Here is a 25,993-nt window from a genome sequence, read left to right on the forward strand (position 1 = left end):
GATATCGTTCCTGACCTTCGACGCACCTTGAGAGCGATATCATTCACGGTGATTAAATTACCACACCAATAAATTCGTAAATGTTAACGCGTGAGAAAAGAGCCTATTTTCCATCCTTCAACGTTGAAACGTATGTGCAGGTTCACCTATGATATGAAGCGGACCGTAACGAGACGTGACGAGGAGGAATCGCCTTAGTTTCTACCGCGGGCCGTTGCTTACACGCTAATTAACCAATTAACACACCGAAAACGGGACACACCTCGTTAGAAGGTTTTGAACTCGTAAATTCATCTGTTCGTAAGATGCCAGCCTTCCTATCGTACGTGTTGTGTGATATAACGCGCCTGTTCGCCTCGATTTCAATTCTTCGTGTCTTGAAACCTGCGGCAGCTTCGCTGATACAATTAATTTTCCAATTAATCAATTGCTCGATTTAAACGAGACCACGTAATACGTACACTCATCGTCCACGGATGTAACGCTCGCTCCGCTGTTTTATTTTAAATTATTGCACGAAGGAACTTTATCGTCGAATTATTTCCGCCAATTGACATTGCTGTAACGCAAAAAGAAGCTGACGTCGCACTTTTTCTCGCCGATACCTTTCAATCGTCGCGAGTTCAGATTTCTGTTATTTTAAATGCGCAGACTTTATTTTTTGCCGCTACATTACCGGTTGCGTTATTTCCACTTTTGTTTTTAATCTTTCAGAATATATGTATTCTTCGTAACGTATATAAATATTCAAAGTTCTTATAGAAAACACCTCGAGCAAAATAAGTATGTCCACAATGATAGCACTGGTATTTTTGACGCAGTAGTATCATCAAAAATAAATACCCTCATGTTTTTACACCTGACGAAGTGTTTTGCTACGTCTGAGAATTGTAAATTTCAAATTTCCCAACACTGTTCGAATTTCCTCTTAGACGATGAAAATTCGACACGAAAGTTATTATTCTAAATTGAAACTGTAATGTCTGAAGTTCGCATTGCGCCGTAATCACAGACTTCCACTTCTCAATTTATTTTCCGGCTCCAAAGTACATTTATCTAATTCCTTCACCATTCCGTACAATAAAGTTACAGGCTAAGAAACCGCATATCGAAATTGATCATATAATTATTAACTCTGCAGATATTCTTAAGGAATTAAATATTTATACTACAAGTATCGAAATGCAAGAAAAAAAATCGTGACGATTCGATTACTAATCGCTGGCGTAGCAGTACACCTATTCATCCCTACTCGTTAAACTCAGTTGAATAGAAATTCACAGGTTCTAGATCATCGCTGAATAAGGTATTGCGGTGTGTCTAGATCTGACGAGATTACGAAGCATCGAAACGAACGGCAAGTCGCGTCACCGCAGTTACGATTTCCGGAAACAAGTGTCCGTCATTCAATCCAAGCCTGCGATGGATCCGTGGATCTATTCCAGTCGGAATGTTGAGCACACAAAATAGCAATTTTTCGATATCACTTTTAAATTCCAAGTCCGGAGTTTCGACCAGATTTTACGGTAGCTTCTGCCGCCATCTTGAATTTATGGTGAATTTTGTGTTCGTCAAATAACGTTCCCATTTTCAACTATTGACTAAAAATGGTAATTCCCGCGACAATTAGAAAAAGAAAATAGCGGTAGGTATCGATAGACTGCAATTTCGGGTCTTCTTTTTTGTACCCAGCCTCCGGGCTAATCGGATCATCGGCGCATCGGCAAGGCAGCATCCAGCGTAGCTGCGTCGCCCCCGCAAATTGAAAATGCGCGGTCTTTGGCGGTGCGGGGGAGGATGAGAGGGATCGTTCCTGAACATTCGGCGACGCTTGGCGTTCGCGGAGACGACCGACGATGGCCGAGGATTACCGAAGCGATCCGAGTCACCGGCGGTATTTAAAGCGTTGCACGCGACCCGCGTTTATAACTGCTAGACGAGAGGTCGGAGCGCGAGGATCCAGATAGGCGAGAAACGCATAAGCAATTATTATTGTTATTATAATAATAATAATATTGTTGTTATTATTATTATTATTGTCACTGGCATTGGCATTGCTGAGTTATATTATCAGTGAGTTTGAGTGAGTGAAAGATTTGGAAACTTTGATATATCGACGCGTTACGGTAACACGTTATATTCGTCGGTACTCGATAATACTGCGAGTGCGAAATTGTTGTTTCGAGTATTTGAGAAGCGGGGTAAAAACAGAAGACATCCGACGATCTCAAGATGGCCGACGGTGGTATTAGGCGCGACATTCCCATCAAGCTAGGCGAGTTCAGCGTTATCGATACCGAGTTTGCGAATATTCGTGAAAGGTTCGACGCCGAGATGCGGAAAATGGAGGACGAGATGTCCAAGTTCCGCAGCAAGCTCATGGATCGCGAGAGCAACAACTTCTTCAAGAGCACCACCAGGTAGACGCTCGTTCCTTCGTTTCTTTCACATTCATTCCTCGTTCGTTCCTATCTTATCCCCCGGTTATTATCTACCTGACGGCCTCAACCTAACCTAACCTAACCTAACCTAACTTCACCTGTTACGCGGTGTTTGATAACAATCTTTGATCCTCGAGTCGCGCGCTTTTTTTTTTGTCTTGCTCTTACGTCTTTTGATGGTTTCTACCTTTTTCTATTTTTCCTTATTCAAACCGGCGTGTCGTGTTTAAAATACGATTTATACCTCCCCACCCCCTTCATCTCTTGTTCCGATCGCGAAACTAGTTTGGCGAGTGTCTGAGACCGATTTTCCGTTGGGTGCAAGTTACATATTTAATGTGATTTGGGAAGATCGATCGGTAATCAATCATTTTGCTGGCCCAATAGCGATTAATGAATAATTGCGAGAGGGGGGAAGTGACTGGTTGAACATCGTGAAGCGGGAAGTATGAAAAAAACTAAATTTGCAAAAGTTTTCGTTTACCGAACGGAGAAGTTTATTTTTACCATGTTTTACATGTAAGAAATAGCTCGAGTTTGAACATGAATTTATACATTTATTTTTCTACAATTGTATTGATCTAGTCGATATCATTACGATACTCAAACTTTGTCGAGGAATAAAAGAAGTGAGTAGTTATTGTTCTCGAAATCCTTTATAATTCTTTTTGATTCCCCTTGATTGTTCTCGACAAGACAGACGTAGACGTTATATATACGCAATGGCGCGTTTTATGCGTTTCTAATTGCGACGGATAGCTTATGACTGTACACACAGTTAATGTGCAAATCAAATGTAATTGACAATGAAAGATCAGAGTTGCAGAAGTGTTAGAGAGTGACCGGAGAGTTTAAAGACATCCACAATGTTAACGAAACTGTTTGTCGAAAGTTTTGATGTTTTCCTCGTGTTTCGCGCATACGATACTAAAATTCTATGAGACTGAGATTAGTAACATTAAAGTAACGAAACGTTGAGATGAAAGTCGTCATTTTGCAGTCGAGGAAAATAACCGAAGGAGTTGAATTTACCAAACCTGAGTTTGTTCGTGCCGTATTGCGGTACACTGAATTCCAGAAAATTCTAAAGTTGCGAAAGAACGAGTTTTTTTCTAAAAATACACCGTTACAACAACGTCACAAACTACAACCCGATGATATTTAGTAAATTCTAGATTGAATACGAACGAACGAAATTTCTTGTATCATATACAGCTTGATCCGGCAGGTAGAAGCGGGCTTAAAAATGTCGCGTGCAGACTTGCAGGTCGCGGTTTTATATATTCTCCACCATTAACCGGAGTTGTATCGATTAATCAAGGGTTGGCAACTCCTCGGTGGCGGAAGGTCCAAAAGGTCCTCGATAAACAGCCGCAGGCCAATGATGAAATGAAATGTTAGGTGAATTTTATTTTGCAAACGCTGGAATATCCAGTTGCTACAATGTAACACTCGATTCTGATTATCAGAAATAATCAGATGCGGTTCGCGCAGCTAAAAGCAACGATTTTCCCCTGCATGTTGCGTCGGATAAGAGGACATTGATATATAGAATTGACCGATAAGCGATAGATCTTGAAAGTATTGATATCGTCGAACCGGAGCACTCAGACTTTGATCAGACCCAAGGCGATCGGATTGCGCGAGGCGTCTGATCTGTACTTTTCGCAGTAATCAGAAGCGTTTTATAATCGAAAAGGAGAATCGAAAGCGGCTTTTAGTGCTATTTTGTTTCAAAAAACAAATTCAAGCCATAAATAACTATTCAGAGAAGAAAAACAGTTTTTCTCCGTCTTTTAAGATTTTTCGTTGCGGGCTCTAGCGACACTTTTTTAATTCCACTCTTAATTACACTCGTAAAAAGTGCGTGCAGTTTTATTCCTCCATTCGAATTGAATTTATTCATCGGCAAAAATGGATTCGATATCGCATAAAATTTCACACGTACAACTCTGAAACACATTCAACTTTGAAACTATACACGGTTTCAATAGTTTCCAAGTTTAAACTTGCCAAATTTCTACGTCTGTGTCTTTCAGTGACAAACGAAAACCAAATTTTCATCCGAAAGCAACGAATCGAATCAATCTCGGCAGAGAATTTCCGTTATAACTTTCGCCGTTCAACTTTTGTGTTATATACCGGTTTGATCATTTTCTACATATTATATTTTAACGTGGTTCGACGGTAGAATAGAAGTTCGTACGTCGCGTGCCGAAGAAGGAGAATCAGGCAGAGTGAGTCTAGACCCGGCGAATGTTTCCGTCGTTTTCCACCACAAGCAGCGACAGATCGATCCTCCTCCGTGGCTACGTCGCATAAATTTTTTGAAATTCGTGAGAGGCTATTCGCGTTCCGACGTTGTTCGAGTCTAAGCCTGGCTTTTTTTTCCTTTTTTTTCTATTTTATTTATACATCGATCCCCGCGTGCCGTGTAACTGGATGGAGAAAATGAGAGAAATAAAATTGATTTATGAAACCCGTGTGCGCCGGCGACCGGCTTCTTCTCATTTCTGCTCTATTTTTTCTAACTCTCGGTGAAATAACACGGTAACGAAACTACGTTTTTGATAGACAGCATCGAACGAAATGGCTTTAAAAAAAAAAAAAAAAAAAAAAACATTGGTTATTTCAGACGATTCGAGTGATCCGAGATGTTGTATAATATATCTGCGAATAATAGACGAAGGAGAGCTGATTAGGTTTCTTCCTTATTGAATAATCGGCGTGTTGTATGTATTTTGGTTAGTCTGAGGCTATTTATAGAGGTTCGGTCAGTCAGTCAGTCGCATAGCGGTAACGTGTATTTGAGAGAGGAGGAAGAGTTTTGCGGTTCTTTCGAACCGGTACAGATACCGCAGGCTCTTCAACCGCGCAAATATTAAATTCGAAGCGCGCGCGAACGACTCGGATACAAGAAAATACGAGTATCAGGGAGATAAGAATTGCAGGAGGATAATGAAAGCCCGATGCATATGCATCGTGCGCTTCGTTTAAAACGTTGCGAGGATGCGGCGGTTTTTCCTTGTTGCGGAAAAATTTAGGTATAATTTGTATAATTGTTATTCACCTCGTGTTGTCTTCGAAATGATTTATGCACGTGCGATTTCTGCAGTTATCTCAAAGAATAGATTCCATTCACCTCTTTAACTCTATCGAAACTCGTTAAAAGCGATGATTATATACATACATATATATATATATATATATATATATATATATATATATATATTTTTTTTGTTTTCTCAACTTCTTAATTTATGCATAATAATTACCAATTCACATATTTTTGGTATACATATTTCGATAGACGAATTTGTCGTCGAGTTTTCTCTGCGTTCTGACGAAAAAAGAAAATAAAAATTGCCGTTGTACAAACACCGAGATGTGTCGTAACGCACAAACAAATCGTGTCGCAGTAAGCGAAGGACGTATTCATTATTTGCTTCACGGCAGCGAGAAGTGCCTAATTTTAATTTTTCACGTCCTGAATTCGAGGACGCGTTGGCCGGTCTTCTTCTTCGCTCCGCCGCCGCCGCTATAAGCTGCCGGTGTCGAGAGAACTTGTGGTTTTAATATTTAATTGCTTTTTTTTATTTTTACACACAAAACAGTTCAAATATTAGTTTATACGAAGTCAAATATCCAAGCATCAGCAGAGACGTGCAACTTTGCGATCGTTCCTGCAGGCGGGTAGCAACTGTTCAGAAAGTTGGGAACACGTTCACTCATCGTTGGAAACGAGATGAATCCTTCGCTGTCTTCTCTTGGCCGAGCGCCTTTAGAAACTTGTAAAAATGAAGCAGACAGCTTCCTTTCACGTCTAGGCTGTGCATACCTGGTGTACCTAAGCCTGAGAGCTTTTACCTTATGAAAAAATTAATCGCTTGTATTATGTAACTCGTGGCTTGTAGAAAACACGACGTGAACGAGTCGTCGATTATTTTACCGTTTATACGTACGTAGCTACTATCGATCAGCTAGTTTGCTCGCGTAGGTGAGAATTGCCACTGTGAATATTAAATTGTGCATTGTGGGTTTGAAAAGAGGATGTGTAGTTTCGTTTTTTAAACCTTGGCTTATACGTTTGTTTCTGTCTCTATTATACGGGCTAAAAAATTACACAATGCCATGCGACGATGAAATATGAGTCTAATTATTTATTTTTCACACTTCCGCGTCAAGAAGATCATCCATTTGTAGACGAATTTGAATTTGTTGAATAGCTTGTTTTTACGCCAAGCGGGATACTCGTTTGTCAGTAATGCACTGTATATGTTGCCCTTGAATCAGTGAATAAGAATTTTTACCTGCTCTAACCACAAAAGTAAGTTTATCGTATTCGTTTCAAATGAAATAAAATTTTCAGATTCGACTTTGTCACAGCTAGCGACGAATCGAATGTACGTAAACATATGCATCGTAAATGAATTATCTTGTCTCAATGCAGAGAACTGTGCGACATTCTAAATGTTCTTAAGTTTTTAAATGAAATTTTCTTTCGCCTAATCGATCTCAATACTCATTTTTACATGAAACGGTATCACTAATTATATTCGACCACCCAGCTCTTGGTGTTGAATCTTTTCATCTCGTGCCGCGGAGAAGAAAATGGCTCTACGTACCGAGAAAAAGAAAGTAATTAGATTCAACAAATATTAAATAATCCAAATCAGATTTCAAGTAAAAAGTGGATATGGTCCGAGTAAAAAATTGTTCGAATCAAATAAACTGGTGGTCAAATAAATTAACTGCTTGGTTCGGTACATATTTTTTTTTAATTTCGGCTACGTTAATTCATTTTCAAACCCATAACGCACAAGGGAAACGCGGCATTACCGAGCGCCATGTGCACGGGGGTTGTTGCAGAATCCCATCTCGACGCTCCAGCTTTGACTTCCTGTTATCCCCCGGGATGAGGGCGATGAAAATTAATGGACTCGAAATTGCTCCGCGTCCCAGCTGCACCGCCGCCGGGGAGCTGAAACTGAATTTTCGGAATGACCGAAGAAGACGAACGCGGCGAATCGACGATGTGATCCATATTTGGATTCTGCTCTGCGGAGATAATTACACGGATTTTGAAAAATCGTTAGGGGAAAAGAGCGTCTGATTTAGTCGGTGCAGATGTGTAATATATTGTAGGACGTTTAGGTTGGAAGCAATATTTTCTCTTCTCATACCTAGTCGTCATACCTATAGCCAAAAACAAAGAAACAAACTAACGAATCGTTGATTTAATAATTTGCCCACTCGAGACATCAGAAGATGTACAAACGAATTTCCCGCAATTTACACTAATTGATGAAATTTTTCAACGATTAAGGAAACAATTGACACATTTTCCACGTTATTTGAATGGAAATACTCGAATTACCGAGAGCAAAAAAGTTAAAAAGAGATATCCTTCGGAGGCGATCTTTTTTTCAGATGGGAGAGGTGAAAAAAAAATACATCGCTCTCGAACGAAACTTAACCCAAGGCACACGAACTGAGGTCGCAAAGACCGCGATGACACAGCTTCTCCATACATGCGAAGTAATGTGACTCATAATATGTACATTGTACAAGATCTACTCCCCCTTCTACTCAAATCTATCTCCATCTTTCTACGCCCACCTTCGACTTCTTCGTCCTTGTCGATTCGGCGAGTATATATATATGCCTAGATAGCCGAGATTTCGCGACTCGGTGGTCAATCGTCCGACACTCGATATCTCCACGTGTACGGAGTGCTTTTTTTTAATCCTCTTCAACTCGCCGTTGTTCCACGATTATCGATCCTGATTTCGTCGCGTTCTGTAACAAACGGTGCGAAAAAGTGTTTGCGAGACAAGTTTTCTGAACGACAAAAAACATTCCTTGCCAAAATGACACTCGACAATGAAGTATTTCCCGGTCACCACCAAACTGTCATCCGGTTCTGGTACGTATTTCATCTTTCCGCTCGGTTTGTCCGCCGAATTTCGACCGTTTCTGATCTCGAATTAGCAACAGAGTCTATATAAGCAAGGAACAAGAACTGGTTCCTGGTTCTGGAAAAAGTATGTTAACTTGTCGTTACACATTAGCGACTGATTAGACGTCGTTAAATCGACGATTGGATATCGTAGACGCTAATTGCCAGCTCTAGGATTATACCTAATTCCATTTGAAGTTGGTGCCTTTAACGAAGCGGAAACTGCTCGGCACGATCGAGTGTCGTTACCGCGATGCTAGTTTCCTGCTCTGCGTGCTTCGTCGATATATATTGGACCAAAGTTTCTCCTTGAAATCAACTAAGTGAATTACTTATCGCTAAATCCATCGGCCGATAGTCGAAGCTTTCCGTATTTTCACCTCGATTAGAAAAACGAACGAGTCATGGAAGGATCGTATCTCGTCCTTCGGAGCAATTTTATTCACAAGAATCTTTGAAACATTATTAGCCAGGGGTTAGTTTCTTTTAATCTTCGATGAAGTGACGAGCTTTTTTCGAATCCTCGAAGATCCCCGGTTATGTCGGTAAAATAATTAATTATTACTCCCATAGGAGAACGCGTGGATCTTTCACAAATTATGAACGTCTAATGCTCGCACGGAGCTGCTGGCTGGCTAATATTAGAATCCGTGCTACTTTGCTGCATGGCCGAGTCAGTTATACGCTGCAGCTATAAACGCGCACCGTGCGATGTAGATCCTAGGTTTCATTTAAAACAAAGAGTTAATGGAGTAGACGGTCGGCTGGAGTATAACTTCCGGTATATTGTAATTGGCGCCACTTCCGGTGTCCTAGTCTCGAACGAGATTGAGATCTTCTACGGTACGAGGTTGAATCTCGCGTCTGGAGCGTAGTTTTTACCTATTTAGGATCGATCGGAATGTAGGTCGCACAAATTTTTGACAAAAATATCTCATGGAATATATTCGAATTAAACGATACAAGCGTCTGGTTACAAACATCGTGTTCCTTTTGTATATTTGAGAAAAGAGAAGAGGGAAAATTTTAATTTTACGCTGACGTTCCAAATCCATTATTTCCGTTTTCTGTTGGGGGGGATTTAACCATCCAAGATTGAACGCGTCCTGCACAGAATCGATGAGTAACTCGCTCCATGGTCACCATGACGACCTAAAAGGCGGTACGATTTAACCCACATATATCCAAACCATTTTTGGTGTCGTCTCTCTGTGTGAGGTCGAAAAACGTGAAATGAAGAATTGGCTCAGGGTTTTTTCTCCCTGTGCGTTTCGCTCTCATTTTCTCTTCACCTTCCGTCCCCCCCCCCCCCCCCCCCCCCCCCTTTCTTTGCACCGTAACGGACAAAAATAATAACAATTCGCGCCTCGTTTCTGTGTCAGTGTCAGCGGGTGAACCATATATGGAAACAATTAATCGTAGCCACAACAAGTGAACACCGCGTTTATCCTTCGCTATGCGAATGCAGACTAAGAGAGAAGGGATAATCGGTTCGAAAATTTGCATTTTACAATTAGCTTGTTTTTTTTTCTTTTTCTTTTTCTATTTCCATTACTTTTCAAGATCTTTGCGAATCCCTTATTTCAGCGTGTAAATCAATCGAATTTTCCACCTTGCAGGTTTTTTACAGTTCGCGTTACCTGCGTGCAGTACGGAAATTAGATCCATACCTGTCAAAGTATTAAACCTCCGGTTATCAGAGGTGTGGCAAAAAATTGGATCGTTGTAAAAGATTACAGATTTACCACATCGATTCATTAGTTTCAGCCCCGTCATAGACCTTAATTCATTAGTGGCATTAATTTTCCAAGTCTTGTATATAGGTATATATTTTTTTTTTCAATCTTCTCATTTTTCTCCCTTTCATTCTCGTTGTAGAAACCTATCGCTAGATCGTAATGTCATAAGATTTGAATGAAAAATACTAAATGAAAATGCGTAAACAATTGTTATTAAATTTCTATATCGAGTTTAACCGCGAATTCGAAAACTCTGTAACGCATTTTAAAATCCTCTTCTTTCAATCGGTGTTACAAATTTATTTCATGAAAATCCGTGACAACTCGGACACTGTAAAAAATAGAGCAACGCAGCGGTATCGGAGGAAAGAATTAATGGTTAGGAGTAAAAAGTAGTATGGTGGGAGTGGATTTATCCGGGGCAGACAACAATGCCGTGCCTTATTTCATGGGAACGAATCGGGGTCCCGCACATTGGCTCACCGGCAAAGGTCGTTATTCCGTTGGATCGAGTAACGATCGCCATCGGATAAATCCCCAGGGTTGCTGATCCTCGCGGCCACGGTTGGCTGCATTTATATTCTTCTCGACTCGCCAGTAAGCGTCTCGAGCTTTCCTTCTCCTAGCACGTAACACATTTCTGCGTTCGAAGATAGATTCTGCAACCTTCGATCTGATCGGAGAACCGTTCGGCAGAGGTCGAAGATCATCGGGATTGAATTCTTCCTGAAGAGGTTTTTATTTCCCTTCTCATCGCCGAATAATTTTGAGAATATCACGTAGCGGAGAAGGCGAGGTATTTCCAGTGCGCCGTTCAATAATTTTTACGATCTTTCCAAGTCCAATTTACGAACCATCGCTTTTTGCAAAGGCAGCTAGCTCCACGATTCGAGATGACGGATAAAAGTGCAATGCAACGATAATTTTTACCTTATGCCTTGACTGCTTTTTCTAATTGGAACTTACTTAATGTAACAATATCATTTTCTACAACAATTATATTTTCATGGATTGAAACGTCTCCCATTGTCAGTGTAGTTACGATAGCAGCGATATCTCGATGACGTTAGTCAAGTATTATATGCGAAGGGTTATTGAACCGAGTTTATACACCACGGCAGACGATCGTCTATCAATCCCTAAGGCGATGTAATTTCCGGTCTAGTAGCGTCTTGATTTATGCCGAGACACTTGGGAGCATATTTATACATCATTTTACATACATGAAAGTATATGAAAGTATGTAAAAGTCTGCGAGTTTCTATTGCCAATTGACACGCCACGAAGGATCAGCTGAGCGAGGCTTTGCCAACACCTGTATAGCGATAAATTTTACGAACGGGTGTGTATACATAAATATATTATTCTGTACGCATACATTGTATACCTGGTACTTTATACGCGGTCGGTGAAAAATTTCTTCCCGTTTTTTCGCGCCATCGAATTTTTACACAAAGTATCGTTGTTTTGTTAAGTGGCCAAATTACTAACAACTCCCAAACATCTTGCGCACAGTGATCGCTAATTGTTATTAACGATTTTTCATATGATTTTTTTTAACTTTGATTTAGGTTTAACATTTTAAGCGTAACCAACGTTTATTTACAATTTTTTTTATTTTTTTTATTTTTTTACAACGATTATGCGACATTCTCTTTAATGTTGTGTTATTATATTATTATACCTACAATTTTGTTGCTGGTAAAGTGGCTTTCTTGGTTTTTATTTACACTGTATATTTGCATTATCCTGTTTACTATCGTTTACGGTTTTTCTTTTCTTCTCTTTCTGTAATTTTTTTATCTTTTTAATTTTGCTCTATCCGAATATTTATACACGTATGCTAACAGTAAGACAAAAAACAAACGGCTCCGTTTGATCGCACATTTTCTACTCCAAAAACCTTTGTACGTATACACTTAATTTGTAATAATTACACGTTTAATACGGTGTTCAATTTGTTGTTTTCTTATTTTGTAAATTAGGGTTATTGCGAAGAAAATGACGATCGGATTGCGCCTCGTTACATACTTATACATATATGTTATACGGCACGCTACAGTGTATAATGTAAAGGTGTAAGGTGGATTCGCATACAAAAAAGAATCTGACGTAAAATTTACAGGATCACATAAGAGGCGAGGCGAAAACAAATTATCCATCTTTCAAAAACGAGGAAAAGAATAAAGATGAGAAAAACACAAGCTGCTTGAGGAAAAAAACTCGTTCTCATGTAATCCTGTATTTTTAGATACGATCTTTGCAATACGCGTACCCTGTACACGGACATAAAATAACATTTACGAAAACTGGTATTTCAGTATTCTTCGTTTATGCAACGACTTGAAATAATTAACATTCTTGTTATAAAGTCTTTCGCATTTTTTTTTTTTTTATTCTTGTCAGAAGCCACCGGCACTGACGTGCACAATTCTTTTTTTAGTTGGAAGATGAAGCGAAATAATTCTACAACAATTTTACAATATGCTCGGTGACGAAGCCTAAACTGCGATTTCCGGGTTGTTCTTATAATTTTCCTCTTATCTCTGTTTTGATATAAGAAAGAAACCAATATGAAAGTAATATGAAATCCAATCCGTGGATAAATAAACTTTTATCTAAATGCGGTGTAATTTCATTTCTGTGCCAGGGTAGTTATGCAATGCAAATTTCGTGTCTAGATAAGAGTATAATACCTGCCGATTACAATGATTATACGTATTACATGTAATACGTATGTATTGTACGTATACTAGGGTGGTTTTTATTTTGGACTTTTCAGAATATTAAATTGGCTGTCCTCCAAATTCGTTCCAGATAAATAAATGAATAAAAATATCCTTTGCAAAAAAAAAAAAAAAAAAAGCAATCTGTCGCTGTGAGAAATCAATGAGCATTCATTCCAATATCTATAGAATTTTAAGTTTTTGTGAGTTTTAATATCAAACCATTGACATGAAATCTTGCATCGACGATGCTGATATTTTTTATCAAATATTGGCATCAACGCTGATCGATTTCTCATGCTAGTATTTTTTTTATCTCATTTCTCCCCAATAGATGGTCACACGATAAAATATAGGTTTATTAAAAGTAGAGCAAAAATGTGTACAGGTACATTTTAAATGCAAAGTTGAGACTTGCGAAAAAGATAGCGATTACTTATTTATTTGGAATGAATAAAAATTTTGCGAAAGTTGAAAATGAGAATCACGACCCTAACGTACATCGAAAGTATGCGTATTGGACTAACATTAACACGTGTTGACGTTAACCCCACTCGCATCCCTATCTCGCGAATCGCGGGCTGATTGGCAATTGGCGTCTTACTGCATACGGTGACTAACCTCGAAGTACGCACCACATGACAAGCGAGCACCGAACCTCGAAGTCCACAACCGGTGATTGGGAGAGCCTGGATAGCGCCGCGCCGACAACAAAGTCTGCATTCGATACCTTCTCCAGGTGACAAACGAACAAATAATCAACACAAATGCTTGACTAAGCGTCGCTTCCACGTTACACGTCGCATACGTACGTCTGTTGCTGTCGCGTCTACGTGGACGTACGTATACGTTGCTGACTGCAGTCGAACCGCAAGGGGCGAGGTTGAAATTAGGGATTTGAAAATTTTCGAAAGCGCCTGATTCCGAAATCAAACGTTTACGATATATCACAGTTTCGAATCGTCCGAAACCCGACGCTCAAAGTTCCGAAAGGACATCGCTCCGACAACTCGGAGTTCTGACGGTGCGAAATGTGAAAATTTCAAAACCTGAAACATCGAAATTCCGAATGATCCGAGATTTTCAGTTTTCTGAATTTTTTGCTTGGCGATATTTCACCACTTTGATATTTCTTTGTTTTTTACAACCAATCGTCGAATAAACCACGCTGTCTGACTATATTTTAACTTTCGGAACTTTGAGCCGTCGACTCTCCGACCGTTCGAAACTTCGTTGTTTCGTAAAAGTTTGAATTCTCTGCTTCAAGTTTCGCCGGAAAAAAATTAGAAATTAGGTGATTTTGGAACTTCAACCCCGCCCTAACCGCAAGCAAATTTATTATTACATAGTCGTGCTTTATTTTTCAAAATTCTTGTACTTGGCTATTTGTTTTTTATTTCTTTTTTTTCTCCGTCAGATTAGTCAATCGTTTTATTTATCGTCATCGTTATTGTTATTGTTATTATATAATATCATATCACATCATATTATATTATATTATTATATCTGTGTTGAATGATTTTTTTCTATTTATCTTCACCTCGACGGTTCTTTCAAACGCGTACCCGTAATAAAAATTGTTGTCGTACCAAATACTTGTTGCTGTGACTATAGTTGTACGTTACAACGGCGACGCTTATCGCGTCACCAAAGGAAGCGGAAATACCGAATATTCAAAATGACTAACGCTTTGAAAGTGAAAAATCATTCAACTCTCTCGGACTTTGCCGCTCACTCGCAACAACGTTGTCTGCACTGTATTCGATATTCGTGATATTCACGCATCTCTCGCATGATTTTTTACCGCATATTATTCGCTAACTCGCCACGCATGACCCTCTAATAACTAATTCCGACCGAAGTCTCTTCTTCGCATGACAGCTGCTTCTCTGCTTGCCTTTGCATCGTGCCTTCTATATATAATAATAATCATGTAGTTTCAGCTTTGTTTGTCGTACAAGTGTCGAAACTCGCCTTATATACTTTCGATTTCTCGTTCTACATTTCGGAGGAAATACAACAAGTGATACCTGTAATCGTCTTCCTACTTACAGGCACGTTAGGATTAAATTCTGTTTTTTTTTCTTCTTCTGCGTCGCTGATTGTGTAATAAACGTGTATAACTTGGATCGTTCGTACTATGAATCACAAATCGTTTCTTTGTACCGATCACATAACCCGAAAAGTTGAAACAAAACTCCGATTTTATTCGTATGTAGAATTTTTCTGCTACATAATGTAAAAAAACAAAAAAACGAGATTTTGAACTTTAGAGCGCAACTTTTTTTCTTACACGCAATATAGTTTAATTACTTGTATATACAACACCGCATTATACGTAGATTATTTAGTATAGAGCGCTGTTCGCGATTTTAGAATCGCCGAAAGATCTCCCAGAATTTTGCGATTTTTGCCAATACTTGTGTCACGTACAGATAATGTAGAGGTATACTTGTGTAATATTCTTCGGTGTGTAGGAGTAAAAAAAAAAGAAGAAAAAAATAAAAATAAAAAAAAGAAAGAAATCCCCGCGACTCCGGCAGTATATAACTATGAGAAATTCTCTCGTTTCAGCAAAACGACGCAAGAACAATCACAGAACAGCTCGCTGACACCGCATCACGACTCTAACACATGGCTGGACGGTCTCGACAGTCCCCTGATCCAGGACGAAGGTGGTAACAAATCGCTGAAGCTCCGTTTCGACGTATCGAAATACACGCCAGAGGAAATCGTCGTTAAAACCGTCGACAACAAACTGCTGGTAAGATGTTAGTTACATAGGTATGTTAAAAATCGGTCGACGAGTATCAATTTTTATTAATTTTTTTTAATTTTTCGTCGATTCGATGCACCGTTTTCTCACTCCGTATTATACGCAAGCTTTGAATCTCTCTTCGTGCTGAAAATTTCCAACGCAACGCGATGACGTTCCGGCTTTGCCAAAGGTGTTTATAACCGCGCGTCTCTGACGTAACTTCCGTCGCTGCCACGCGATTTTACCCGGTTAACGACGAGCCCACACTAAAATAACTCGCGAATAATACATCCCGCTGATCCCGGCTGGCCTGTCTATGATGTCGACGGTTTTGTTACGTTTTAAACGTTGTGAAATTCACGAAATTCACGGTATAATTAATTATCACTCTTGGTTATGCCCCAATTTTTATTCACATAATTTTCCCTGACGAGGGGAAATCAGCGAGTAAAAAATTAAAGGAATTGTTTTTGTTTTTTTTTCGGCGGGGGATAATTACTCGTCGCTACTACGATCGGGAAAGTTTGAAAATGCGAGTTCCAGGTCTGCGACGTGTCGATGCGCGTGAAAATTTTCGGGGCATGAAGGAAAAGCCGCGTCTCTCTCAAAGGATACGATCTTTCCTTTCATCTAATTCCCTGCAACCGCGTAGTGTATAAGACGTCTTAAAAGACGTCGACGTGAGGAGAAAAGCAGAGCGGGGGACTCCGAAATAACTCGTTCCAAAAATATATCGTAACGACGGGCCTCGTCGCACTGCCATCATTCCGTCCCGGAATATAATCTTCGAATTCTACAATCGGGTCGGGCCGAGTGATGAGAAAAATCCTGCTGCTGCGGGTGAATTAGACGGAAAAAAAAAACAAAAATGACAAGTAAAGAATAAAAAGGAGTATCTTTCATCTTTAGCGAGAATTTCACATCGCTTCCGGTTTAATTAAATCACGATAACCGTTAGAGAGTCTTGCCGCGTTCTCTGCGTAACGTAATTTGCCTTTCTTCTTTTTTTTTTTTTTGCTAATCTTTTGTTATCTTTGAAATCCCGTTGTGCAATCGGCGAGTTGCGAGGGAGGTCAGCTCACAAAATTTGTTTAATGGATGAATTCTGCGTGTATACGAGCTTACGAGGTTGTTGCCACCGTACCGGTAGAGAGGAAGGAGATAAAAGGCAGAAGTCACGTTTACAATTTTACCTACACTATTGCAGAGCCGGATGTGCCTTGCATGTAATTCTCCGCGTTGCGCTCGCGCCTAGGTACAATATATATATATATATATATATATATGTATATATATCATAAAGGTGTGTCGAAGAAATTGTTTTGTCGCACGAATATATTTCGCGTATAGAATGTGTAATGTTGAACTATCGGACAATGCGTGAAACGAAATGCTGTCTATGAGAGTCCTAACGAGGTGACATTTTTTTTTTCATTGCTTTTTCAATCTATCTCGATATCGGATTTAAACAGACTTTTTTTTTTACCTCGGAAAGTTGTGTGAGATTGGTTGGATGGGGGGAAAGTTTACCTAGGATATGGACTAGTTTTCCAACTTCGAGGAAATTCAAAGATACACAAACCCTCGTAGTGTAATCATTTGTTTGTAACATTCTCGTGGTTTTTACATATATTTCCTTCTATTATTGTTTTATATTTCATTCTAGATTTCGACGTGCCGCATTTTATTTATTTTTTTTCCATCAGCCTAATCCTCATTCTTCGTGTCCCAAATAAATATGGTGGAAAATGAACAGTTTTATTGTATGAGGTTAGAAATTTGATTCTAGTTCTAGGGGGCTTGTTGAAAAAGTAAAAGAAAATTGAAACCAGACTTTTCTATCCTGTTGTTATAATTGGATTATTAGCTAAATTAGCGGAAATTGTTGAAATTTTACCGAGTAAATACGGTATTAATTGTTCAGTTGTCACGCGTTGGTGTATTAAAGTACACAAAAGATTGTAGATATCGTGGTGAAGGTTGACCGAATTAGGGTCAGGTACAACTGGTCCGTTGTCCTCGAGTAAAAGGGCCAGAAAATATATTCAGTCCTTAAGCACGCGAGCAATTTCGTTTTACAACCGACTTCTCGCCTCTACGCCGCGTAATACAATTAAGGCCAATTCGCCACTGATACCGAGTCTTTTACATTCCTCGCAAAAATTTCTCCTAATTCGATTCATTTGTTTGTTGAATTTTTTTTGAAACAGTCCTAAATTCAACGACGCGCATCGGAGTCGATTATGAAAGACTGGCTTGATCTCAAATTTACATCGAGGTTTACGGTTTATAAACACAACGATCTTTCATCCTCGATTCATTTCCACTATTTTTAACTCGATTTTAACTTAATGTCAAAATTTCGATGATTCGAAGGTCGATGTAGAAATAAAATTCGCGTTCGTTGTACCGATAATTAGAATAACGAGTAAATAGCTCGATACGAGATGAAATAATAAATTAAAAAATTCTTTCAAAAGACTGTACAACGTGATGTAAAAATTATTTTTATCATCCGAATCTCGGAAGGGTAAGTGAACCGAACATTTGCACATAGATAAAAAGTAACCTCGGAACTGTATCAGCATGCGCGAATATGTACGTATACATAATCGAAATCACTGGTAAAACTCTCTCGACGGAACAAGCGGGTGAAATATCTTGAATATCGTTTGAAAGAGTAAGGCTTTATATTTAGCGAATGACTCATCGCACGAGAAACGGACGTACGGACCTGCGGAGTTACGCCGCGTCTACATTACACGTACATATTTCAAGCCAACGCGAATTCAACGTCACGCAGTGCCATGCGAACAAATTTTCGCGCTTTGCACGTTTGGACATTGTATATTTACATGTATGGTCGAGTATGATTTCTTTTCAATTTTTTGCGAATTTCCGACAATCTTTTTTCAATGGATTTTATAACAGTTACACGATCGTTGAGAAATTGGATTTTTTTGCAGAATAAAAACAGGAAGCAAAGAGAATTCAGAAAATCCCGTCAGCTGCAGGATACGGAATTTTATTAAAATTTCATAAACAGTTGCAGTCAATTATGAAAAATTATTGAAATGCCCACGAATTAGCATGAGTTTATAAAAATTGTCGGTAGCGAGGGATAAATTATACTTGAATAATTTTCGGCGAGTGTTAATTCCGCGCCGACTCGGCAACCCGTTTTAATTTGAAATTTACATGCCGGTTTCGGTACCCACGGATTCCTTATACGGGCTTCTGCACAGAAATGCATCGAATTACCGACACGCGAGGAAACGAGACGACGCGACGTTCTTCGTCGAGTAGGACGCGTGGGTGTAGAATGACGAAGTGACGAGTTCCGAGGTGCTTTGCCTTTTATAGAAAGACCGAGAGATCGATATTGTACGCTTTACCCACCCACCCACCTGCCCACTTACTATCACGCCAACTAGGCTATGTTCTCTGTATATGTATAATAACTGCAGAGTTTGCAAGCTTCGCTCCTTCCTACTTTTTCAGGGTGCGGCCCACGGATTTTTTTACGCTCCGCATTGCACGCCTTCGCCAATTCTCTCCTCTCCTCTCGTATCAGGTTCCTCTGTTAACCGACAGACTTGCCCGTTGTACGTAATATTACGGTCTCCACCACCTCGCTAATGCAAATTCCTTTACGCTTGATCGGGTCGACGTTATTTTTATTCGGATCACTTTTTCAACCGCGATATTTCGAAAGGTAGAATCGAAGACTGGACTGTGACAAGAGGAATAGAAAAACACTTGATACCGATCGATCCTGGTTATTTATTTTATAATACGCGTGGGCAATTTTGACACCTATGGAAAATACGGAATATTATTGCCTGACAAGAAAATTTGTTTTTTAGTAGGCTAGGAGTTGAAATATACGATTTATCTATTTCGGTTTTTATGCAGGTTATTTCGACGCAGGAAATCAAATATTTCTCGGTATAAATAGATGTGCAGGTATCAAACTTTGGTATTGTTGATCGAATAATGTAGAAACTTCTCCAAAAATCGATGTAGAAAAAAAAATGCATATTTTATACCTTGCTGAAAAGTTGTAGACATCTTTATTACACCATAAAGCTCGATGACGAACGAATAAAAACGAGGCGTAGATATTCAACATCGGGAGTCCTGAAACTCTGTATGTCAATCGTTTTTGTCCCAATTTATTTTCGTCATTTGTTAAAGGTGACCGAAAATAACGATCCCCATTCAGCCATGAGTCGGTGAATCATCCTGTGATATAAATCTTTCGACCGTAATAAATTGATTATTAAGTAGCGTTCGCGGTTTCAGATGCTTGTCGATAGTTCTAATTCGACGAATTCGCGATGGAACAACTCGATTCCACTTGTAAAATTTTGCGACCGTCTTAATTTGCATCGTGTAAAATCAATCAATGATTTCCGATATCCATTTCGATCGGCAAAATCTCTCATTGGGATCCAAAATTTTTACACAACAAATATATGTAATGTAAAGGCGATAGAGAAACTAGAAGAAGAGGAAGAAGAAGAAGCAAGTAGAACTCTCCTGTTATACAGTTGTATAATTCACTGTTGCCAAGCTGACGGCAATACAGAATTTCCAGAAATAATACGCGAACTAGTTGCTGCTCCGCGTTTATATCGCTAACGTGTTTTTCTTCTTCTTCTTCTTTACTATCGTTTCGATTCGTGCGAGATGCTCAATTGTACGTAGATATGTATGAAAATGATATCCGTCGGGTCCATTACGAAATCCCATGAAAATTTCACCCGTCAGATTGTGTAATGTATAATTTCGCAACTGAGATGCAAAATTGAACGGAATATTGAATTTATTGTCACCACAGACGAGGGCGAGGAATGAGCTTTTTTAACCGGTGATCGAATACGCGGTAAATTTATTTTTCCTTCTTCCTCTCTTTTCTGTATTAGAAAAGAGAAACAGCGGGATTGCCTCGAACATGCATAACCTGACGCAATGTACGTAGAAATAGATAAAACAAGCAAACAGAAGCACAGCATCCATTTCTTTGGACATTGTCCAAAAATCCACTTCCCTTCGTCGTCTATAACCTTTTAATACCAGTTTCTCAGCTCCCTAGACTCTGGGCAGAAGATACAACCTGCATGTTACCAATGTACGTGTCAAGTTTCAATCGTGAGAAATTTTCGTTTTACTTTGAAATTTTGCCGCGTTTTTATTCTTTTTTTCTTTTTTTCTTTTTTGCGCACTCGTTGAACAGTTTCGATTGACGGTGAAAATCACAGAGAATTAGTCGCCGCGTTATCTGGATAAATAATTATAAAATGAAAAACAATCGTTCCGAAAAGTTGTAACAATTTCAAACTGTGTTATATTGATCGTTTTTCGGACAGCGACGAAAATGAGACAAAAAGCACTGAAATCTGATCTAAAATGCCAGAGTCTATAATTAGTCGATTTGAACGTGTTCTAATCATGAAACCTTTCGTCAAATTGTCGACATCTTAGCTTCTGTTACACGAATCTGCTTGGATTTATTCCTGTTAACGTCGTTGGCGAAAATATCAGTGCTGGACATATATTTTAAACTCAAACATTCATCATTAAGGGACATTGGTCGAACCGATTTATGCATAATACACCGATACAGTATGAGTTTAAGAGAGTGTCAAACGCTCGTCGAAACGTGGTTAACAACGTTAACTCATTAGTGGCAAGGATTGACCAACCAAATAATTAGCACGTGTGGAACAGCGTCACATAAGTTGAGCTGGCCCGAATCGCCTATATACACGCACATATGTACACACGAGACTCGTTAAAGCTGACAGACGCTTGTCATTTACATCATACCTACACGGACGCTTTGCGCTAACCGAGGCTAAAACGTCATACGGTTAAACAACACCATCGCGTGTCCATCGTCCGTTAAATAATAATATCTGCTAGAGAATCTTCAACCTGTTCACATGTTACGTACGTCATTTTTTTCTCGCACGATTAGCCACGGAATTTCGAGGCGGGGTTGAAATTCCGAATTTTTTTATGGCGAAGTTTCAAGTAAGAAATCAAACTTTTACGAAACATGAAAATTTCGGATAGAACGAAACCCGACGTTCAAAGTTCCGAAAGGACAAAATTCTGAGGGGGCATAACTTCGAAAAGTCAGAGTTCCGAAAGTGCAAATATAAGAAACTTTAAATATCTGAAAATTGAAATTCCAAATCATCCAGATTTTCAATTCTTTGAATATTTGTCTTGGTGAAATTTCACCACTTTGGTCTTTCTTTGTTTTGGATTTTCGATATTTTTACGTTCGGAATCCTGGTCATTTTGGTTTTAGGTTTTTCTGTTGGATAAACTATGCTGTCCGATTGTATTTTAACTTTTGGAGTTTTACTCTACCGAAACTTAAATTTTCGGAATTTTGAAGCACCGGGTTTCCTCAGCTTCTGCTGTTTATAAAACGTACAATTAATTACACCGCTACTAATCAGACAATTTAACTAATTTCAAACACTGGTATTTCAAACTACCGATCAATTATTACAATATCCCAGGTGGCATTTAAATTTATTATTCAGCAGAAACAATCGTGTAATACCTTCAATTCGGAGATTGTTTTTCGAAACTGGGGTAGTAGATACGACGGTGGGACGTTCAATGTAAGAGAGTCCATTCTGGTGGCGTGTATCGATCTTCCAGGACGTCTCTCGTGCATATAGGTATACAGAGGTCCTTACACCTCTATATAGAGCAGGAGCTCTGGCGTCAGCCTCGTTGACGCCGACGTTGTTTGTCCGGCTGCCCTCGTCTTCGCGAAAAACTACCCTTGATGATAAATCGATGCTGTTCCAGTTTCTCGAGATTTCCCGTACAACCGAGTAAAATAAGCTACCGGTTGGATAACGTCTGTGCACCTACGCATCGTTGTAGGACACACGCTTAACGTGTCTTTTTTGGGATTCGCAAATTGATTTGCAGATTTTCGATATCGTTGTAAGGCCTTCCGTTTTGCTCCGTTACTTCTCACGCCACTCGTCAAGCGTTTAATCAAGTCCCGGGACAAGTTAACGTCACGTCACGTTTGCCGACGTCGACATCGCAGCTCGCGTGCATCGCGTGCGCAGTTTCGAGCTTGAGCATCGAGACGTGATCCAGAAATCCTTATTCATGCCCGATTCAAAGTTTCGAGATTACGAGCTAATCGCTCGATCATTTTTTTCCTCGACTCCCGAATCAGTCTTGAAGCGAAGTTACACTTGTTTGAATTCGAACACTTCTCCTTCTAGAAAGTACCGTTAAAGACTTTCGGATATTCTCTTACACGATCCATGTACAAGCGACTGGAACTAGATGAATTAGTCACAGGAGAATGTCAAACGCCAGACTTTAGCCATACTCTAGTCATTGTCGTTATGTCCTAGGGTCAAGCGATGACGAATTTCAACTCGAGCCCCGAGCGACACGGAGGATCAGGTTCTCTTAAACGTCGTTACCATCGGCATTGCCGTTTATTTGCACAGGTGTACCACAGACGTGTGAAGATTTTTAGTAATTCTCGGCACGAAAACTTACATTACAGATATTGTGTAATTGTAATTACAATTATATTCAAGGCCGTTTTCTTTATCTCTGTGCGCATTATACGTGTTGTAAGAAAATAATGGAGAACAGTAACGAGAGGAATTCATCTCTTGTATTCGGATTTTTGATATCGTTGTTCATCGATTGATAGAAAATCAAACGCTTGCAGCCGCGATTAATGCTGCTTCGTTATCATTGATCCGTACGATTTTTCGAGCGTTGCTACAAAATTGAATATCGACAGCAACCGCGGTTCTGTTGCTGCTGATGCAGCAGGACAACGGGATAGTATGTATTTATAGAAATTCCGTCATTCGGTGTGCGTTATAGCCTGAGGGGCGTTTGGTTAGACGGTGAGAACTGCGCGGCGCAACGCTCGCACACTTATAAGCCGTATAAGCGTATACCTATGCGTAGGCAAATACAGAAGGAGATACGTATTTCTTTTTATCTCTTTTTCTCGAGCATATATTTTAACAGGCGTCTTCTTTTCCAGCTTCATAGGTAAACTCAGCTTATATGCTTGAATTTGTAAGCGTTGTTATACGCATAGACGTCGTGTGGGTGAAGAGGTATGTGTACATACATAACAAGCACAAAACCCACAAGATTGTATTATATTATAGTTTATACGCTTCGATGACGTTCTGCACGATGCGGCCTGAGGCAGACGCTTACACGTTGTTAATTAACGATGTGTACGAAGTACAGTCGAAGCAGAAAAGTGTCAGCGCAATTCTTATACTTGAACATTAATATTTAAATTAAAAATCCGAATATTTGTCATCTTCCAACGGTTTGAGTCGAGCAACGTTATTCTTCGTATTCTTCAAACTCTGGTCTTATAATTCCCAATTTTTCACCCAACTGGTATGCCTGTTCGATTTGCTATATCGTACAGTAGAAATACATTCAGCTCATAATTTGTTCATGTATAAATATATAATCGTGAAGTATGTGACCATGCAGAAATGGTGTTAAAACGATGGTTATCATTCGATTGTTTCAGGTTCACGCTAAACACGAGGAAAAATCCGAGAGCAAATCTGTCTACAGGGAATACAACCGGGAGTTCTTGCTGCCCAAAGGCACCAATCCGGAAAGCATCAAGTCATCGCTGAGCAAAGATGGTGTTCTAACGGTCGAAGCACCTCTGCCCTTAGGATCAGGAGAAACACTCATCCCGATTGCGCATAAATAAATATCCATATATTTATTTACGTATATTATTTTATTTAACGATTATATAAATCCACTTCCTCCTCTTCCTCCTCTTCCTCCTTCTCCCTCCTTCTCCCTCTCCTCTTCATTATCCTATCCTGACACGCTGCGTCGCAGTAGCGTTCCTGTCAACCTTTCCTGATATATGCCTATAAATTTCCTTTTTCACCCCACCTGCTGACTACCGGCGATATTATAAAACTTTTTTTCACACTTAGTATAATGTCAATCCGGTGTAACGATTAAAATTTATTTCGGCGTATTCGATATTTATTTACATAACGTTTCGGTTTGTTGCACGGTGAAATATTGATACATTGTAATATCGTGCTTCAAAGAAAGAAGATGAAAAAGGCAAAAGAAAAACGTAGGTTTCGGAAAGACGAAAAATTAAATTAAATTTTTCGCACAAAAAGAAGAAGAGGGAAAATTAAACAGAAAGCCGAATGACTCAAAAAAGTATTTATTGTTTCAAGTTTTCATAGATCGTTAAAAATTGAATATTTGTTTAAATAAAAGAATAAAAATAAAAATAAAAAGATATTACTTTTTTTTTCCTCCTTTATTTGTAATATTATATATGTACATGTTTGGAAGTGAATCGCATAAATGTTATCGAAATTTTTTCCTCCCGCAGAGGTGAATTTAAACTCGTTGATAATTTTCGACAAGACTATATACACAAGATTAACTGCAAACAAGAGAATAAAAAAATTTGGATATAATTGAATGAAATCGTTGCGTTATTATTGACCCTGTGCTTGAAATGGTAGAAATAAATAAAAAATAATAATAATAGTAATAATTTGATATTAAGCGTCACGCTATGTGCAATTAAATATTACAGGATTGCTTTTGAATATCTGTTCAACTGTATTATACTCCTATGCATATGTGTAATAGAAACGAAGTATAGCTAATTGTCGATGAGCAGAGCCAGAGGGAATCGCAAATATTTAGTTTCAAGTATAGTACGTGGTACATTCTCGATGCATAATCGCGTCTCATAAAAAAACAAGATTCGGAATATCGTCGGGTTTTTCGGTATGGATAATTTGCGATACATACAACATTATAGATGAGAAATTGTCTGCATACACTCACAGGACGACAACTGAACGGCTATACTCGAAAAGAAAGTTCCGACGCATAATTAATTATCTGTTTGATAAATTATCGTGACCAGAGGAAACTGTAATAACAACTGCAGCATAACGATTGGCAATCCTCTTTATATACGTGTTGACGAGTTGAAAGAATTTTATTTATGAAAGTGTAATTTATATATTCACACACAACCACACACGTGTTATATAGTGCAGGTGTAACTCAAAAGACTAATAAACGAGAAAAATGTAAGAAAGAAAAAAACAACAGTGCCTAGTAAATGTATATCTATATGTAAACAGATTATACGATTATATCATTATTAATATTATTTATGAATATTTTAATACTTTCAAAATGGCATATATATATATTATACGAAGAATAAAATTAGAGTTCAAACGAAACAACTGTAAATCTTTTTTTTTTTCTAGTCGTGTACACGTATATTAACATCATTTATTACCTAGTTTTAC

General features: G+C 38.9%; 1 protein-coding gene across 2 annotated transcripts; it reads left to right on the forward strand.

Annotated features, from left to right (window-relative positions):
• Positions 1-2,019: 2,019 nt before the first annotated feature.
• On the forward strand, positions 2,020-25,773 carry LOC124185332 (alpha-crystallin A chain). Of its 2 annotated transcripts, XM_046576000.1 has the most exons (4): positions 2,020-2,420; positions 13,494-13,604; positions 15,440-15,629; positions 24,199-25,773. In XM_046576000.1, exons 1-4 carry the CDS (start codon positions 2,233-2,235, stop codon positions 24,388-24,390), a joined length of 681 nt encoding a protein of 226 aa, XP_046431956.1. In that variant the 5' UTR covers positions 2,020-2,232; the 3' UTR covers positions 24,391-25,773. The 2 variants fall into 2 exon arrangements, with proteins under 2 accessions (XP_046431956.1, XP_046431957.1); XM_046576001.1 differs by lacking the exon at positions 13,494-13,604.
• The last annotated feature ends 220 nt before the right edge of the window (positions 25,774-25,993 follow it).

The sequence above is a fragment of the Neodiprion fabricii genome, chromosome 6 (genome assembly GCF_021155785.1).
Source record: "Neodiprion fabricii isolate iyNeoFabr1 chromosome 6, iyNeoFabr1.1, whole genome shotgun sequence".
In the NCBI taxonomy this organism is placed as follows: domain Eukaryota; kingdom Metazoa; phylum Arthropoda; class Insecta; order Hymenoptera; family Diprionidae; genus Neodiprion; species Neodiprion fabricii.

Coding starts and splice junctions, on each gene's coding strand:
- LOC124185332 (XM_046576000.1), top strand. CDS start 2,233: ATGGCCGACGGTGGTATTAGGCGCGACATTCCCATCAAGCTAGGCGAG. Junction 2,421..13,493: donor TTCTTCAAGAGCACCACCAG/GTAGACGCTCGT, acceptor CTAACCTCGAAG/TACGCACCACATGACAAGCG. Junction 15,630..24,198: donor CCGTCGACAACAAACTGCTG/GTAAGATGTTAG, acceptor CGATTGTTTCAG/GTTCACGCTAAACACGAGGA.